This window comes from Salvelinus namaycush, chromosome 34 (assembly GCF_016432855.1).
Source record: "Salvelinus namaycush isolate Seneca chromosome 34, SaNama_1.0, whole genome shotgun sequence".
NCBI classification, from domain to species: domain Eukaryota; kingdom Metazoa; phylum Chordata; class Actinopteri; order Salmoniformes; family Salmonidae; genus Salvelinus; species Salvelinus namaycush.
In genome coordinates this window covers 22,965,972-22,982,942 of record NC_052340.1, presented here as the reverse complement: position 1 = coordinate 22,982,942, position 16,971 = coordinate 22,965,972, and the positions used below count along the sequence as shown (strand labels likewise).

The following is a 16,971-nucleotide window of genomic DNA, read 5'->3' as shown; positions in this document are numbered from 1 at the left end:
CTTATTTCCAGTGAGTGAGTGTGTTTTGGCAATGTGAATGTCAGAGGTGAGTGGCTGTGGGTTGGCGTTAAGGGGCTGGTTAGGGGGGAGTTCCTGGTTGGAAGGGTTGGTGGCATTGGATGCCAGGACTCCCAGGAAAACAACATCATGTGGTGCTGTTTACTCAGTCCCCACCACAGCCCTCTCTGTCACAGTCGCCGTCTGCTTTGCCTCTGACCTACTTGTGGGTGCCCAAAATAAAATAATGGAACTGTCTCAAACACTCAAGCAACAATGACCTTATTTCATTAGACCATGTTAGCTAGGTTCTCTGTGGTATCATCTTGTTTGAACAGTTTTGGAAAATGTAAGCAAATCATAGAGCGTAGTAATGGACTGGACATGGTGCAGAACATAGTGGCTAACCATTCTGCCACCTTGCCTGCAGGAGAAGGCCCTAAGAGTGCTGTCTTTGTGTGTTCTTACAAACAGCTGCCCTTATCCTACACATAAACACTTCCTGTACTGAATGTCCACAGTACACATAACCCCTATTATACAGAGAACACATCCTACTCCATCACACTTTCTTGTACATTCAATACTGCCTAAGTGCATAGCATAGCCACTTCTCAATGAAATAGACCTCATCTAATTGCGCAATAATTATTGTGCAAGCTGCATTCACAATAATGAATATGCAATCGGTTGAAATGTATACCCCCATTCCACTTATAAATAACTAATCATTGGTACAGATCTTCAAGTACTGAGTCATACTGTACTCTACTTACACCCCAGTCTATTTTGCTGGCCTCTAGCTTCAAAGAACACACTGCCTAGTGCTAGTCCAGTCATTCAGGCCCTGTAGGCTTCTACTCTGTTTTCATGTACTTTATGGTGAATGCTATTGGCAAAATATGCTAAACATCCAGATTGGAGACAGCAGGTGACCTCAATGAAACGGGCCATGGAAGATGGAATGGTGGTTAAACACCAGCAACGTATCTCTTGTTGCATTAATTATTGAGCTGGTTGTTCTTCACTCTGGTAGATTAGCGGTCTGCTGATCAGTGGCTGGCCTACCTGGGATCATCTGAGGTTCTGTATGGTTACTGTCTGTCTCTAGACTTATCATAACATATAGTCTACAGGGACCCAGTCTGAACCCAGTGTGCAAAATTGGTTGAAAGACATATTTCCTATGTCTTTTCAACGTCTTTTCAATGTCTTTTCAACCAAAAATACGTATTTTCAACATCTTTTACTCATAGGGAAGGCACTGGGTCATATAAGGTCTGGTGCTCATTGCTCAATGTAATGTACATAGTGTATATGTGTAACTGGGTCACAGGGGCAGCTAGTGAGTGAACATGCTGAGGTGAGCCATATTAGTTTTACTCATAGCGCCTTGATGTTGAGCCAATCAGTTATAGCTCCTTTTAGTGAATCTGACTTAACCCAATAAGCAAGCTCTTTAAAGAGTGTGGCATAGTACTTTCAACTCTTTCAACGATCTTAAGAAAATTTGTTTAAACTCTTTAGCTTCATAGCTCAGTATTTCCCAGAGCCACTGTGTAGGTTTAACTATTCATACCTTCTTTTGTATACTGGTTTAAAGGAGCAGTCCATGGTTGCTTTGTAGTGTAGTTATGGTGAGACCTGCACAGAAACGTGCTGTTAACACAGACCAATGAGATTAGATGGAGATCTATGGTGAACTAAACCTAAAGACGGTTAACATTACAGAGATCTGTATAAACATTATGCAATCCCTTGTTCAATTTGCAGTGGGGTTACTGTGAGATTCACAGGGTGGGAAAACTTTTGTTAGTCTTTAGAAAAGGAACAGGCTTTGCTTATTTGTGAATGGAGGGATTAGTTTGAACACTTCACCCCAAGGAGGGCCATGATCCAATCTGGTTGCCTAGAGACATGTTTTTGTCTGTTGAGCCACTTCCTCTGTGTTCCCTGCCTTAGTTGGACTATTGACAGGCTGTTATGTAAATGCTCCCATGTCATGTTCTGATCTGATGTCTGATCTGATAAACGGTTGACGTTTAATTAAACTGTCAGGCTGAACTTCCCTTCTCCTGGCTAGAATATTTTTATGAAATATCTTGTTTCTTGGCACCTCTTTTCAGATTGGAACATAGGAACTCTGGAATGAGTTTAGTTCTGTATACACTGTCTGTCTAAAGTTTACTGAGAGAAACTATACTGAAGTTAAATAATCTTTCTCTGTGGAATGTCTGCACGGCCCCTCCCCTGTGTGACTCAATAGATGCACAATGCTCAGTCAGCCATCCAGCCTTTGAGGAATACCATTGATTACATGGTGTTTACCACATTGAGGACCTAGGGTCAAGAGGTCAGAAGACCAAATCCCATTCCCTTTGTCTGGTTAAGGATGAGAAAGCAGGGGGCAGTGGGGGCAGTGGCATGCCTACTGAAGATAGTGTTTTCTCACAGAAAGGCTGCTCTGCACTAAGGAGCAAAGCCTACTGGAAAAAGATGCTGTGAAAGCAAGTGTTTAGGTGTGAAAGTTAACAGAGTGCACTGGTGCAGGTAGTCATCAAACTAATGAATGTCAGCATAGATACATACTGTATGTGCTGCACCTCTGACTCTGGCTCTTATCTACTGCTTTTATTTAAGGGACTATTTGTATTAGTGCTTCTGTTATTGTCTTTCAATTAAGTTGAGTTGTTTCTGGTAACTACTCTATTACTCAAGGAGTTGTCACTGTGGAGGTGGGACTGAGATCATTGTTAAGCGAGAACTTTTGTTTTGACAGTTTCACATTATTTTCATGGCAGTGGGATGAGAGGGTATTGACTGAGCATCTGTGTGTCTAGAAGCAGGACATGACAAGTAGAACAAGAATGAATCCGTACTGTTTAATGGTTTAGTGCTCAAAATAGGCAGAATGCAGACTCATGGGAATGGTCATTTCAAGAATGAATGAATGAGAAGAGCTGAGGAATGATACTGAGTGAGAACATTTTCTGAGGAAAATAATACAGAACTGCAGAAGTAACTTATGGTACTGTATCATTTGACGTCCTATCCAGCATGTTGGCTAGAGGGAGTAGAAGATTAGAGAGCACTCCCCCTGCTGGCGCATTGAGATTGAACGTCTTGACACATTTTTCTTAGATTATTCTTCATTTAGTCCCACTGACCGCAGCACAGAATGGATTCTGCAGTTCCTAAAGATTTTTTTTACTTGTCAGGATACATGTTTATTTAGCCTAGATTGTTGGTGCATTCCAGTCAAGAGGTAGCTCTGCTTCTTTAGAAAAAAATCTGAAACTAAAGAAAGTAGATAGTCAGCTGGACAGTGAGACATAACAGAGAAGCTTTCCTGTCTAGTCAGGGCTGGGGGCGGTACAGGGAAGATCTTTTGTCCATCGGTAAAACATTGTGGTCCGTGGGTGAGAAAAGCCCTGATCATTAGGCTACTACACAAAGCCTGGAAGTGTAGGAGTTGCATGAAGAGCCTATGACTAATGGATCTGGCCATTGAGGGTTCGAACCACATTGTGTTTCTATTGTGAAGATAGATGGCCACTGGAATAAAGCTAGTTATCAGGTGCAGTGCATTCCAGTAGGCCCTCTTTCTGCTGCATTGTGTGGAGTGGAGAACATCTCTCATCTTCTCTCTTCTTTGTTATTGAGTAGAAATAATGCTAAATTCTCCTAGTGCCGTTTAGGGCAAATCACAGCAAACTCATAGCCTACTTTAATTCCATCAAGTCCCATGGTCAATATCTAATAACGAGAGAGAAAAGAAAAATAACACAGATGCATGTAATCTTAGAAATATTCGGAATATTTGTGACACATTTTATCCTATAAATGAGGCCTGATGTAAGCTAGGCCTTTCACGTTGTGTATTCCCAGTCGTTTGTGAAGAGGACCACGTGTAATGTGAGGCACTAAGATACTGACTGACTCCCTCAGAGTAGGTTATGTAGTGGTTCAATAAGTGAAATGTATCTGGGAGTAATCATGACTAAAATAAATGAAAGATTTGGGAGAATTTTTGGCATGTGTATTGCAGGAAAACGGTCAACAATAGAGAGATCCTATGATTTATTGCTGAAATTGTTGGAATTATTGACACTAAATATCCTTGTCTGTTAACTTGATTGAACTCCAAACACTGTCTGACAATCTCCTGTCTTAGTGTGAGTGTGGCGTATCTCTTTCTTGTACTAATTCCAATTTAATTGCCAGTTGCCTCAAGGCACTTCAATAACAGTAACAAATGATTTGATTTAGTGGACCTCATCAGACTGCATTTTAAATGCAACTCAGCAACCCCACTTGAATTCCAATGAAACGCTGGCATAGCCTCCTGTTTACTAATGATCCACTGCTGGAGATGTCTGATTGAATCCGAGTCGTGAGGAATGGGACCTGCTTTGTAAATTATCCTAAACCCAAGCAGACAGAAATACCGACCTCATAACCTAACATTAACCACCTCTCTGCAAGACTCATACATTATTATCAGTGGAATTGATTACCCGATGAACTGATTATTCAGTCCTACGTCACATTTGGATTTTCATGAGTGGGATAAGCAAAGGAGTCATTGAATAGTGTTAAGAACAAGTAAGAACCCTGTATAATGTGTGTGAGTGTATTTAATGGTGGTTCTTCACAGATCCTGTGTGAATAAAAGTAGCCTGTGTTTCCCTATCTGTATTCCGCTCCACTCTCAGTGCAACAGGAGAGCAGCCCCAAAGTGATGCCAGGTCACACACAGGATTAAAAGGATTGTGTTTTTCCTGCAGTCCTGCCTTTAATGGCTTGATATGACTACTTAACATTCAGCACATAGCTCATAGTGTAGGCATCGTTCAGGGTGGAGCTTCTATCAGCCTCTCTCTGTAAACAGACACAGAGGACTTCAGAGGCTGCTTGAACACAGGCTTGATGGGGATTCAGGAGAATAATTCCGCTTTTAATATCCTATAAGGAGAAGGCATTGATTATGTGATTGACAGTTCCAGCATCCTGTGTATTGTGTTTAAAAAAATCTCGAAAAGACCATGACTTCCAAGTCAACGTCAATCAGAAAAGTGTATAAAGTCAAACTGAATGTATTTCACGCCTGTCAAGGGGGTTAGTTTAGGAAGAAACACTTTGCTCTTTGAAAGAAGTGTTCTCCTCAGAACACTCAGGCTCAGGCTCAGAGTTGAGTGATCCAGTTTCCCCACTGAGTGTATGTTTGGTCCTGAAATAAATGTGTCTGTGTCTGTGTGGTCTCCAGGGACAGACATGGCAGTGTTCTGTCTGCTGTGTGCCAAGCGGTTCCAGACCCAGAAGGCTCTGCAGCAGCACATGGAGGTCCATGCAGGGATGCACAGCTACGTCTGCAGCCACTGTGACCACACCTTCCCCAGCCACACCACCCTCAAACGCCACCTGCGCTCACACACAGGTAAGGACCGCATCTATGTCCTATGTCATCTTCGTCATCATCACCACCAACACTGTTTTCATCATCTTCACTGTTTTCATCATCATCATCACTGTCATATCCGTCAACATCATCGCCTACACTAACACACAATCCAAAGCTGCTACGAGATCAATTCCCATAAACCTCAAGCCTTTAATCTTTAAATATCTTGAACTACTACTTCTCTCTTGGCACTAGACTGAAGTAGCATGAGACCAGAGTTTTTTAATTTCAGTCTACAGTCAGTTTCACTTAATTTATCATGTTTATGTTCACTTAACGTTAATAAACTCCGCTATGATTCACTTTCCTGATGACAGCAATGCTTCGTTATGGCCAGTGTTATGTTTGAGGCTATTTTATCCAGTTTATGAGTTTGTGTTCTTAGACACAGCCTTCTAGGCCCCTGCCATTAATGCCTGTCAGTTCTACTGCAGTTCTCCCCAAATGACAGAGCAAACCAAAATAAATATCTTGTAACGTCCTGACCAGAGTTCTTATGTGTTTTGCTTGTTTAGTGTTGGTCAGGACGTGAGCTGGGTGGGAATTCTATGTTGTGTGTCTAGTTCGTCTGTTTCTGTGTTCAGCCTAATATGGTTCTCAATCAGAGACAGCTGTCAATCGTTGTCCCTGATTGAGAATCATATATAGGTGGCTTGTTTTGTGTTGGGGATTGTGGGTGGTTGTTTCCTGTGTCAGTGTTTGTGCCACACAGGACTGTGACGGTTAGTTTGTTTGTTATTTTGTATCGTGTCTATGTCTAACGTTAGTAGCTTGTGTATTGCACTTTCGTTTGTAGCTTCACGGTCGTTTGTTGTTTTGTATTAGTTTGTCAGTATCTTGTCTTTGTGTTTATTAAATTCATGGAAAATTACCACGCTGCACATTGGTCCTCCGATCCTTCTCTCCTCTCCTCGTCCGAGGAGGAGGAAGAGCTAGACTGCCGTTACAGAACCACCCACCTAACTCGGACCAAGCAGCGTGAGTACGAGCAGCAGCGGCCCACTACACAGGAATCCTGGACATGGGAGGAAATTCTGGAGGGTAAAGGACACTGGGCTCACATTGGAGAATATCGCCGCTCTCGGGAAGAGATGGAGGCAGCTAAAGCCCAGGAGCGGTGGTATGAGGAGGCAGCACGTAAGCGAGGCTGGAAACCCGAGAGGAAATCCCAAAAATTTCTTGGGGGGGGGGGCTAAAGGGTAGTGTGGCGAAGTCAGGTAGGAGACCTGCGCCCACTTCCCATGCTTACCGTGGAGAGCGGGAGTACGGGCAGACACCGTGTTATGCGGAAGAGCGCACAGTGTCTCCTGTACGTGTGCATAGCCCGGTGCGGGTTATTCCACCTCCCCGCACTGGGCGGGCTAGATTGAGCATTGAGCCAAGTGCCATGAAGCCGGCTCAACATATCTGGCCTCCAGTACGTCTCCTCGGGCCGGTGTACATGGCACCAGCCTTACGTATGGTGTCCCCGGTTCGCCAACACAGCCCAGTGCGGGTTATTCCACCTCCCCGCACTGGACGGGCTACGGGGAGCATTCAACCAGGTAAGGTTGGGCAGGCTCGGTGCTCAAGGGAGCCAGTACGCCTGCACGGTCCGGTATATCCGGCGCCACTTTCCCGCCCCAGCCCAGTACCACCAGTGCCTACACCACGCACCAGGCTTCTAGTGCGTCTCCAGAGCCCTGTTCCTCCTCCACGCACTCTCCCTGTGGTGCGTGTCTCCAGCCCAGTGCCTCCAGTTCCGGCACCACGCATCAAGCCTCCTGTGCGTCTCCAGAGCCCTGTACGCACTGTTCCTTCTCCCCGCACTCGCCCTGAGGTGCGTGCCCTCAGTCCGGTACCACCAGTTCCGGCACCACGCACCAGGCCTATAGTGCGCTTTGAGAAACCAGTGTGCCCTGTTCCTGCTCCCCGCACTAGCCTTGAGGTGCGTGTGTCCAGTCCGGTACCACCAGTTCCGGCACCACGCACCAGGCCTACTGTGCGCCTCAGCAGGTCAGAGTCGGCCATCTGCCCAACGCCGCCTGCACTGCTCGTCTGCTCAACGCCGCCTGCACTGCTCGTCTGCCCAGCGCCGTCTGAGCCATCTGTCTGCCCAGTGCCGTCTGAGCCATCTGTCTGCCCAGCGCCGTCTGAGCCATCTGTCTGCCCAGCGCCGTCTGAGCCATCCATCTGCCCAGCGCCATCTGAGCCATCTGTCTGCCCAGCGCCATCTGAACCATCCGTCTGCCACGAGCCATTAGAGCCGCCCGTCTGTCCCGAGCCATTAGAGCCGTCCGTCAGTCAGGAGCCGCTAGAGCCGTCCGTCAGTCAGGAGCTGCCAGAGCCGCCAGCCAGTCAGGAGCTGCCAGAGCCGCCAGCCAGTCAGGAGCTGCCAGAGCCGCCAGCCAGTCAGGAGCTGCCAGAGCCGCCAGCCAGTCAGGAGCTGCCAGAGCCGCCAGCCAGTCAGGAGCTGCCAGAGCCGCCAGCCAGTCAGGAGCTGCCAGAGCCGCCAGCCAGTCATGAGCCGCCCTCCAGTCATGAGCCGCCCTACAGTCATGAGCCGCCCTACAGTCATGAGCCGCCCTACAGTCATGAGCTGCCCTACAGTCATGAGCTGCCCTACAGTCATGAGCTGCCCTCCAGTCATGAGCTGCCCTCCAGTCATGAGCTGCCCTCCAGTCATGAGCTGCCCTCCAGTCATGAGCTGCCCTCCAGTCATGAGCTGCCACTCTGTCCGGAGCTGCCACTCAGTCCTGAGCTGCCACTCAGTCCGGAGCTGCCACTCAGTCCGGAGCTGCCATTCGTCCTGAGCTACCTCTCTGTCCTGAGCTACCTCTCTGTCCTGAGCTACCTCTCTGTCCTGAGCTACCTCCTAAATCATGTGGGGGCCTTGGGGAGGATTCTTAGGCCAAGGTCGTGGGCGAGGGTCGCCACTCAAAGGACGCTAAGGAGGGGGACAAAGACAGTGGTGGAGTGGTGTCCTCGTCCACCGCCGGAGCCGCCACCGCGGACAGATGCCCACCCAGACCCTCCCCTTGAGTTTTAGGGGTGCGTTCGGAGTCCGCACCTCAGGGGGGGGTACTGTAACGTCCTGACCAGAGTTCTTATGTGTTTTGCTTGTTTAGTGTTGGTCAGGACGTGAGCTGGGTGGGAATTCTATGTTGTGTGTCTAGTTCGTCTGTTTCTGTGTTCAGCCTAATATGGTTCTCAATCAGAGACAGCTGTCAATCGTTGTCCCTGATTGAGAATCATATATAGGTGGCTTGTTTTGTGTTGGGGATTGTGGGTGGTTGTTTCCTGTGTCAGTGTTTGTGCCACACAGGACTGTGACGGTTAGTTTGTTTGTTATTTTGTATCGTGTCTATGTCTAACGTTAGTAGCTTGTGTATTGCACTTTCGTTTGTAGCTTCACGGTCGTTTGTTGTTTTGTATTAGTTTGTCAGTATCTTGTCTTTGTGTTTATTAAATTCATGGAAAATTACCACGCTGCACATTGGTCCTCCGATCCTTCTCTCCTCTCCTCGTCCGAGGAGGAGGAAGAGCTAGACTGCCGTTACATATCTACAGAACAGCAAATGTCTGTGTTTTTCTCAGAGAGAGACTACCAAAGATTATTATTCCAAAGCTATACAGCAAATGCTCTGAAATGCAACAGAAACCTGAAAACACCATCCAACCTGGAACTGAGTGAATAATGTTAAGTCTGAAGCTATATTTTATTTCCAAAAGCCAAGGAGAAAGATACATTACATTATTTTATAAGGACTCTGAATGCCAAGTTAAGGCTACCAAGCTTGATACAACTTCAATTAGCACTGACGTGTCAAGTGAGAGGTATCAAAGCCCTTTAGCCCAACAATGGCAGGAGAGTCGCACAGTCTACTCCAACCAAATGGAGAGGCCTTAGAAGCTGCTTCCCGCTGTTCAGAGGTAATTCAAATATAGTACCCTGTTTATGTAAAGAATGATAAGAAACAAAAAGAGCACAAAATTAAGCTCCTTATGGAAAATCAAGAGACACTTTTTGCAGACTATTTTAAAAATGGGAACATCAGCAACCTCATCTTCCACACAGACCATCCCCTGGCATGGCATAGTGCTATAGTAGCACACTACCCCTCTGTTAAGAGGGTGGGGTGTTACTGAGGGGTGGAAACTCAGGATACTAGACAACGAGGACTCTGAGTCAGCTAATATACATCTCTATAAGTCTGGAACAGTATTGTACAGGGCAACCCCAAACAGTTTCAGCTGGACTTTCACCTAATCAAAGAAATAGCTCAGCAGGAGAAGCTCTCCCTTGAGAAGATACCCCCACCCCGAGCAGGTCAGACCAGACCTCTTCATTATATAACCCCACAGACAGGTAACCCCAAGCAGAAAGTCAACCTCCCAGCACAGAGTACTACTCCCTCATTGAAATTAAAGATAAATTCACCCAACTGGAGGTAAGGCAGGTGGAGCTGGAACAGCAGGTGATTACACTCCAGTCAGCACAGACCCAGACAACAGTCCAGCACAACAACACCCCTTAACCAGACCCGGAGAGCTGGAGGTGGAGAGAGACATATCTGCACTCTGGACCGTGGTGAGACAACTTCAACAGGAGTAAAAGCAGGAGAAGAACAGATCACTAGAGGAGAGGATCAGACTGCTGGAGGAGAGGGTGAGGGGGATGGCGTGTGACAGAACACACTGGAGAGGTGGCCACCCCCGCAGAGAAACCAGCAGAACAGCCCACCTCAGATCACGTCAAAAGTCTCGACACCACAGCTAAACAGTCCACCCCAGACCCTGACCACTTCGAAATCACAGCGGGACAGACAAATGAAGAACCCCAAGCCCAGGAGATCTCACCCCCTCTGAGCTCCCACCCTGATAGCCACCCTGATAGCCCTCCTGACAACCACACCCACTGAGGACATACAGAAGACACAGATTGTACTCCTTATGGACTCAAATGGGAAATATATATTTTTTTAATTAAATCTTCCCAAACACAGTGTGTCTAAACTCTGGTGTCCAAACACCCAGCGCACCCTAGACCTTCTGTCTGAGGACCAACTAGGTTCACCTAGCCACATAATAATACACACAGGCACAAACGACCTGAGAGCACAGCAGGAAAGGGTGGCCACAGCACTCAAGAGAGTGATTGAAAAAGCTTCTTCTACTTTCCCCAATGCACAAGTGGTTATATCCACCCTGCTACCACGAAAAGACTTCCACCCTGCTACCATACAGCGGGTAAACGCAAGTATTTCCCGTGACTGTGCCTCAAAACCAAATGTTTACCTGGCCCACCAATCCGCCCTGGACTTGAACAGCCTTTATGACCAGGTCCACCTATACAAGGCAGCAGTGCCCACCTTTGCCCGGACACTAAAGGACATCGCTCTCAAACACAGCCCCAACACTTCACACAGGAGCAGCAGATCAATAGACACAACGCCCAGACCAGCGAGACCCCCCCCCCCCCCCCCCCCAGACCTACACATAGAGGACCCGGACCTACATCCAGACCACAACACCACCAGCCACATCCACACCCCCACCCCAACCAATCAACAACCCCCCAAGTCAACCATGCCCACAGCCCATTTAGGCTCCTGCCCACCCTATGCACTACACCCGCAAAGAGGGCCTCAACATGGAAGTCACACATACGCCCAGGCTGTGAGCAGGCAAACAGGCCCAACCCCCACTCTTACACTAGCCCAAGCCAATGGCATGTACCAGGTGCTCTGCAGGCTCTGCTCACACTTACTGGCTGTGAACGATCTGAGAGACAAGTCAAGAAGGTCATTCTATGCCATCAAAAGGAACATAAAGAATTCACAAAATGGGACAAACATCAAATTGAGACTCTGCATGCAGAATTCTGCAAAAATATCCTCTGTGTAGAATGTAAAACACCAAATAATGCATGCAGAGCAGAATTAGGCCGATGCCCGCTAATTATCAAAATCCAGAAAAGAGACGTTAAATTCTACAACCACCTAAAAGGAAGCGATTCCCAAACCATCCATAACAAAGCCATCACTTACAGAGAGATGAACCTGGAGAAGAGTCCCCTAAGCAAGCTGGTCAGACCCCAGAGAGCCCCAGGACAGCAACACAATTAGACCCAACCAAATCATGAGAAAACAAAAAGATAATTACTTGACACATTGGAAAGAATTAACAAAAAAAACTGAGCAAACTAGAATGCTATTTGGCCCTAAACAGAGAGTACACAGTGGCAGAATACCTGACCACTGTGACTGACCCAAACTTAAGGAAAGCTTTGACTATGTACAGACTCAGTGAGCATAGCCTTGCTATTGAGAAAGGTCGCAGTAGGCAAACCTGGTTCTGAAGAGAAGACAAGCTATGTGCACATTGCCCACAAAATGAAGTGGAAACTGAGCTGCACTTCCTAACCTCCTGCCAAATGAATGACCATAGAGACACATATTTCCCTCAGATTACATAGATCCACGAAGAATTAGAAAACAAACCCGATTTTGATAAACTCCCATATCTACAGGGTGACATTCCGCAGCAATATGTGTGACCTGTTGCCACAAGAAAAGGGCAAACAGTGAAGAACAAACACCATTGTAAATACAAACCAGATTTATGTTTATTTATTTTCACTTTTGTACTTTAACCATTTGCACATCATTACAACACTGTATATATACAGTTGAAGTTCTCCCCCCCCCCCCCCCCCTCTGCTTTTTCTCCCCAATTCCGTGGTATCCAATTATTAGTAGTTACTGTCTTGTCTCATCGCTACAACTCCCGTACGGGCTCGGGAGAGACAAAGGTCGAGAGCCATGCATCCTCCGAAACACAACCCAACCTGAGTGATCCCATGGTGTTTTTACTTGCGTACTATTGTTTGTACAGATGAACGTGGTACCTTCAGGCGTTTGGAAATTGCTCCCAAGGATGAACCAGACTTGTGGAGGTCTACATTTTTTTTCTGAGGTCTTGGCTGATTTCTTTAGATTTTCACATGATGTCAAGCAAAGAGGCACTGAGTTTGAAGGTAGGCCTTGAAATACATCCACAGGTACACCTCCAATTGACTCAAATGATGTCAATTAGCCTATCAGAAGCTTCTAAACCATGACATAATTTTCTGGAATTTTCCAAGCTGTTTAAAGGCTCAGTCAACTTAGTGTATGAAAACTTTTGACCCACTGGAATTGTGATACAGTGAATTATAAGTGAAATAATCTGTCTGTCAACAATTGTTGGAAAAATGACTTGTGTCATGCACAAAGTAGATGTCTTAACCGACTTGTCAGAACTATAGTTTAACAAGAAATTTGTGGAGTGGTTTTAATGACTCCAACCTAAGTGTATGTAAACATCCGACTTCAACTGTACATAATATGACATTTGTAATGTCTTTATTCCTTTGGAACTTCTGTGAGTGTAATGTTTAGTGTTCATTTTTTTGTTGATTTCACTTTTGTATATTATCTACTTCACTTGCTTTGGCAATGTTAACATATGTTTCCCATGCCAATAAAGCCCCTTGAATTGAATTGAATTGAGAGAGAGAGAGACCACTTCTTCTGATCGACATCTAAATTGAACAAAAACATAATTGATTAGTGGAGTTTGGCCGTTTTTGTGTATCTTGTCTATACCACAGTCTTCTTGGTAGTATCATTGGGTACATCAAATCAAATGTATTTATATAGCCCTTCTTACATCAGCTGATATCTCAAAGTGCTGTACAGAAACCAAGACTAAAACCCCAAACAGCAAGCAATGCAGGTGTAGAAGCACGGTGGCTAGGAAAAATTCCCTATAAAGGCCAAAACCTAGGAAGAAACCTAGAGAGGAACCAGGCTATGAGGGGTGGCCAGTCCTCTTCTGGCTGTGCCGGGTGGAGATTATAACAGAACATGGCCAAGATGTTCAAATGCTCATAAATGACCAGCATGGTCAAATAATAATAATCACAGTAGTTGTCGAGGGTGCAACAAGTCAGCACCTCAGGAGTAAATGTCAGTTGGCTTTTCATAGCCGATCATTAAGAGTATCTCTACCGCTCCTGCTGTCTCTAGAGAGTTGAAAATAGCAGGTCTGAGACAGATAGCACGTCCGGTGAACAGGTCAGGGTTCCATAGCCGCAGGCAGAACAGTTGAAACTGGAGCAGCAGCACGGCCAGGTGGACTGGGGACAGCAAGGAGTCATCATGCCAGGTAGTCCTGAGGCATGGTCCTTGGGCTCAGCTCCTCCGAGAGAGAGAAAGAAAGAAAGAGAGAAAGCGAGAATTAGAAAGAGCATACTTAAATTCACACAGGACACCGGATAAGACAGGAGAAGTACTCCAGATATAACAGACTGACCCTAGCCCCCCGACACATAAACTACTGCAGCATAAATACTGGAGGCTGAGACAGGAGGGGTCAGGAGACACTGTGGCCCCATCCGATGACACCCCTGGACAGGGCCAAACAGGCAGGATACAACCCCACCCACTTTGCCAAAGCACAGCCCCCACACCACTAGAGGGATATCTTCAACCACCAACTTACCATCCTGAGACAAGGCCGAGTATAGCCCACAAAGATCTCCGCCACGGCACAACTCAAGGGGGGCGCCAACCCAGACAGGAAGATCACGTCAGTGACTCAACCGACTCAAGTGACGCACCCCTCCTAGGGACGGCATGGAAGAGCACCAGTAAGCCAGTGACTCAGCCCCTGTAATAGGGTTAGAGGCAGAGAATCCCAGTGGAGGGGAACCGGCCAGGCAGAGACAGCAAGGGCGGTTCCTTGCTCCAGAGCCTTTCCGTTCACCTTCACACTCCTGGGCTAGACTACACTCGATCATAGGACCTACTGAAGAGATGAGTCTTCAGTAAAGACTTAAAGGTTGAGACCAAGTCTGCGTCTCTCACATGGGTAGGCAGACCATTCCATACAAATGGAGCTCTATAGGAGAAAGCCCTGCCTCCAGCTGTTTGCTTAGAAATTCTAGGGACAATTAGGAGGCCTGCGTCTTGTGACCGTAGCGTACGTGTAGGTATGTACGGCAGGACCAAATCGGAAAGATAGGTAGGAGCAAGCCCATGTAATGCTTTGTAGGTTAGCAGTAAAACCTTGAAATCAGCCCTTGCTTTAACAGGAAGCCAGTGTAGGGAGGCTAGCACTGGAGTAATATGGTCACATTTTTTGGTTCTAGTCAGGATTCTAGCAGCCGTATTTAGCACTAACTGAAGTTAGTGCTTTATCCTGGTAGCCGGAAAGTAGAGCATTGCAGTAGTCCAACCTAGAAGTAACAAAAGGATGGATACATTTTTCTGCATCATTTTTGGACAGAAAGTTTCTGATTTTTGCAATGTTACGTAGATGGAAAAAAGCTGTCCTTGAAACAGTCTTGATATGTTCGTCAAAAGAGAGATCAGGGTCCAGAGTAACGCCGAGGTCCTTCACAGTTTTATTTGAGACGACTGTACAACCATCCAGGTTAATTGTCAGATTCAACAGAAGATCTCTTTGTTTCTTGGGACCTAGAACAAGCATCTCTGTTTTGTCCGAGTTTAAAAGTAGCACGTCTACAGCCATCCACTTCCTTATGTCTGAAACACAGGCTTGCAGCGAGGGCAATTTTGGGGCTTCACTATGTTTCATTGAAATGTACATCCGGTGTCATCCGCATAGCAGTGAAAGTTAACATTATGTTTTCGAATGACATCCCCAAGAGGTAAAATATATAGTGAAAACAAGTGGTCCTAAAACGGAACGTTGAGGAACACCGAAATGTACAGTTGATTTGTCAGAGGACAAACCATTCACAGAGACAAACTGATATCTTTCCGACAGATAAGATCTAAACCAGGCCAGAACTTGTCCGTGTAGACCAATATGGGTTTCCAATCTCTCCAAAAGAATGTGGTGATCGATGGTATCAAAAGCAGCACTAAGGTCTAGGAGCACGAGGACAGATGCAGAGCCTCGGTCTGACGCCATTAAAAGGTAATTTACCACCTTCACAAGTGCAGTCTCAGTGCTATGATGGGGTCTAAAACCAGACTGAAGCATTTCGTATACATTGTTTGTCTTCAGGAAGGCAGTGAGTTGCTGTGCAACAGCTTTTTCAAAAAATGTTGAGAGGAATGGAAGATTCGATATAGGCCGATAGTTTTTTATATTTTCTGGGTCAAGGTTTGGCTTTTTCAAGAGAGGCTTTTTTACTGCCACTTTTAGTGAGTTTGGTACACATCCGGTGGATAGAGAGACGTTTATTATGTTCAACATAGGAGGGCCAAGCACAGGAAGCAGCTCTTTCAGTAGTTTAGTTGGAATAGGGTCCAGTATGCAGCTTGAAGGTTTAGAGGCCATGATTATTTTCATCATTTTGTCAAGAGATATAGTAATAAAACACTTGAGTGTCTCTCTTGATCCTAGGTCCTGGCAGAGTTGTGCAGACTCAGGACAACTGAGCTTTGGAGGAATACGCAGATTTAAAGAGGAGTCTGTAATTTGCTTTCTAATGATCATGATCTTTTCCTCAAAGAAGTTCATGAATTTATTACTGCTGAAGTGAAAGCCATCCTCTCTTGGGGAATGCTGCTTTTTAGTTAGCTTTGCGACAGTATCATGTCATGTACAGTACATGTACAGTACATGTCATGTGTCTGATGAGCAGTGCAGTGTACTGTCCCACTTGGCTGTTGCTGTGGACTCTGAGCTAATGAGACACATAGGTCATTGCAGATGACTCAAAGCCACAGCCTCAGAGAGACTTTGTGCAAGCGTACCACCAAGAATTGATGCTGTTTTGAAGGCAAAGGGTGGTCACACCAAATATAGATTTGATTTAGATTTGTCTTCTGTTCACTCACTTTGCATTTAGTTAGATTAATAGATTATATTTATCAATTATCTATAATCTATTAATATCTATTTTTGAAAGCATTCTTACTTTATAGCATTTGTTCACACCTGCCTAAAACTTTTGCCCAGTACTGTATATAATAATAATATAATATACTGTATATAATAATGTGAGGCCTGTATATCTGAAAGCACATTCTTTTTTCCAGCCTGATATGCAAAAGGTTCTGTTTTTATTGACCTGTACAACTACATTAATAAGTAGTAGTCACGATAAAGTAACCCTTTTGATACCATTTGCTGAAGAGCGGAGGCCTACCTGAACCGTTTGATACTGTTTAGCATTATGACACCTGTAATAACGTGTATCCAACCTTTACCCAACCTGTGTCTAACCTGTCTCCAGGTGACCACCCGTTTGAGTGTGAGTTCTGTGGGAGCTGTTTCCGGGACGATGGCATGTTGAGGGGACACAAACGCATCCACACAGGAGAGAAGCCTTACGAGTGTAACGGCTGTGGCAAAAGGTTCAGCCTCAAGCACCAGCTGGAGACCCACTACCGCGTACACACAGGTTAGAGAGCAGTGTGTGGTCGTAATAATAACACTCCCACGTCAGATTGTTTTGTGTTCATAACAGCATACACAAAGGTCAAACCAATGTGTGTCAGATAGTACCACTG

The 16,971-nt window shown here is 45.8% G+C and overlaps 1 protein-coding gene across 1 annotated transcript in view; it reads left to right on the top strand.

Annotated features, from left to right (window-relative positions):
• The window catches only part of LOC120028437 (zinc finger and BTB domain-containing protein 16-A-like), a 30,641-nt gene that overhangs the window by 11,373 nt on the left and 2,297 nt on the right, over positions 1-16,971 (top strand). Inside the window, exons 5-7 of the mRNA XM_038973656.1 lie at positions 5,264-5,434; positions 7,451-7,453; positions 16,695-16,862. Coding sequence (XP_038829584.1) covers positions 5,264-5,434; positions 7,451-7,453; positions 16,695-16,862 — 342 coding nt within the window. The remainder of the gene's footprint in view (positions 1-5,263; positions 5,435-7,450; positions 7,454-16,694; positions 16,863-16,971) is intronic.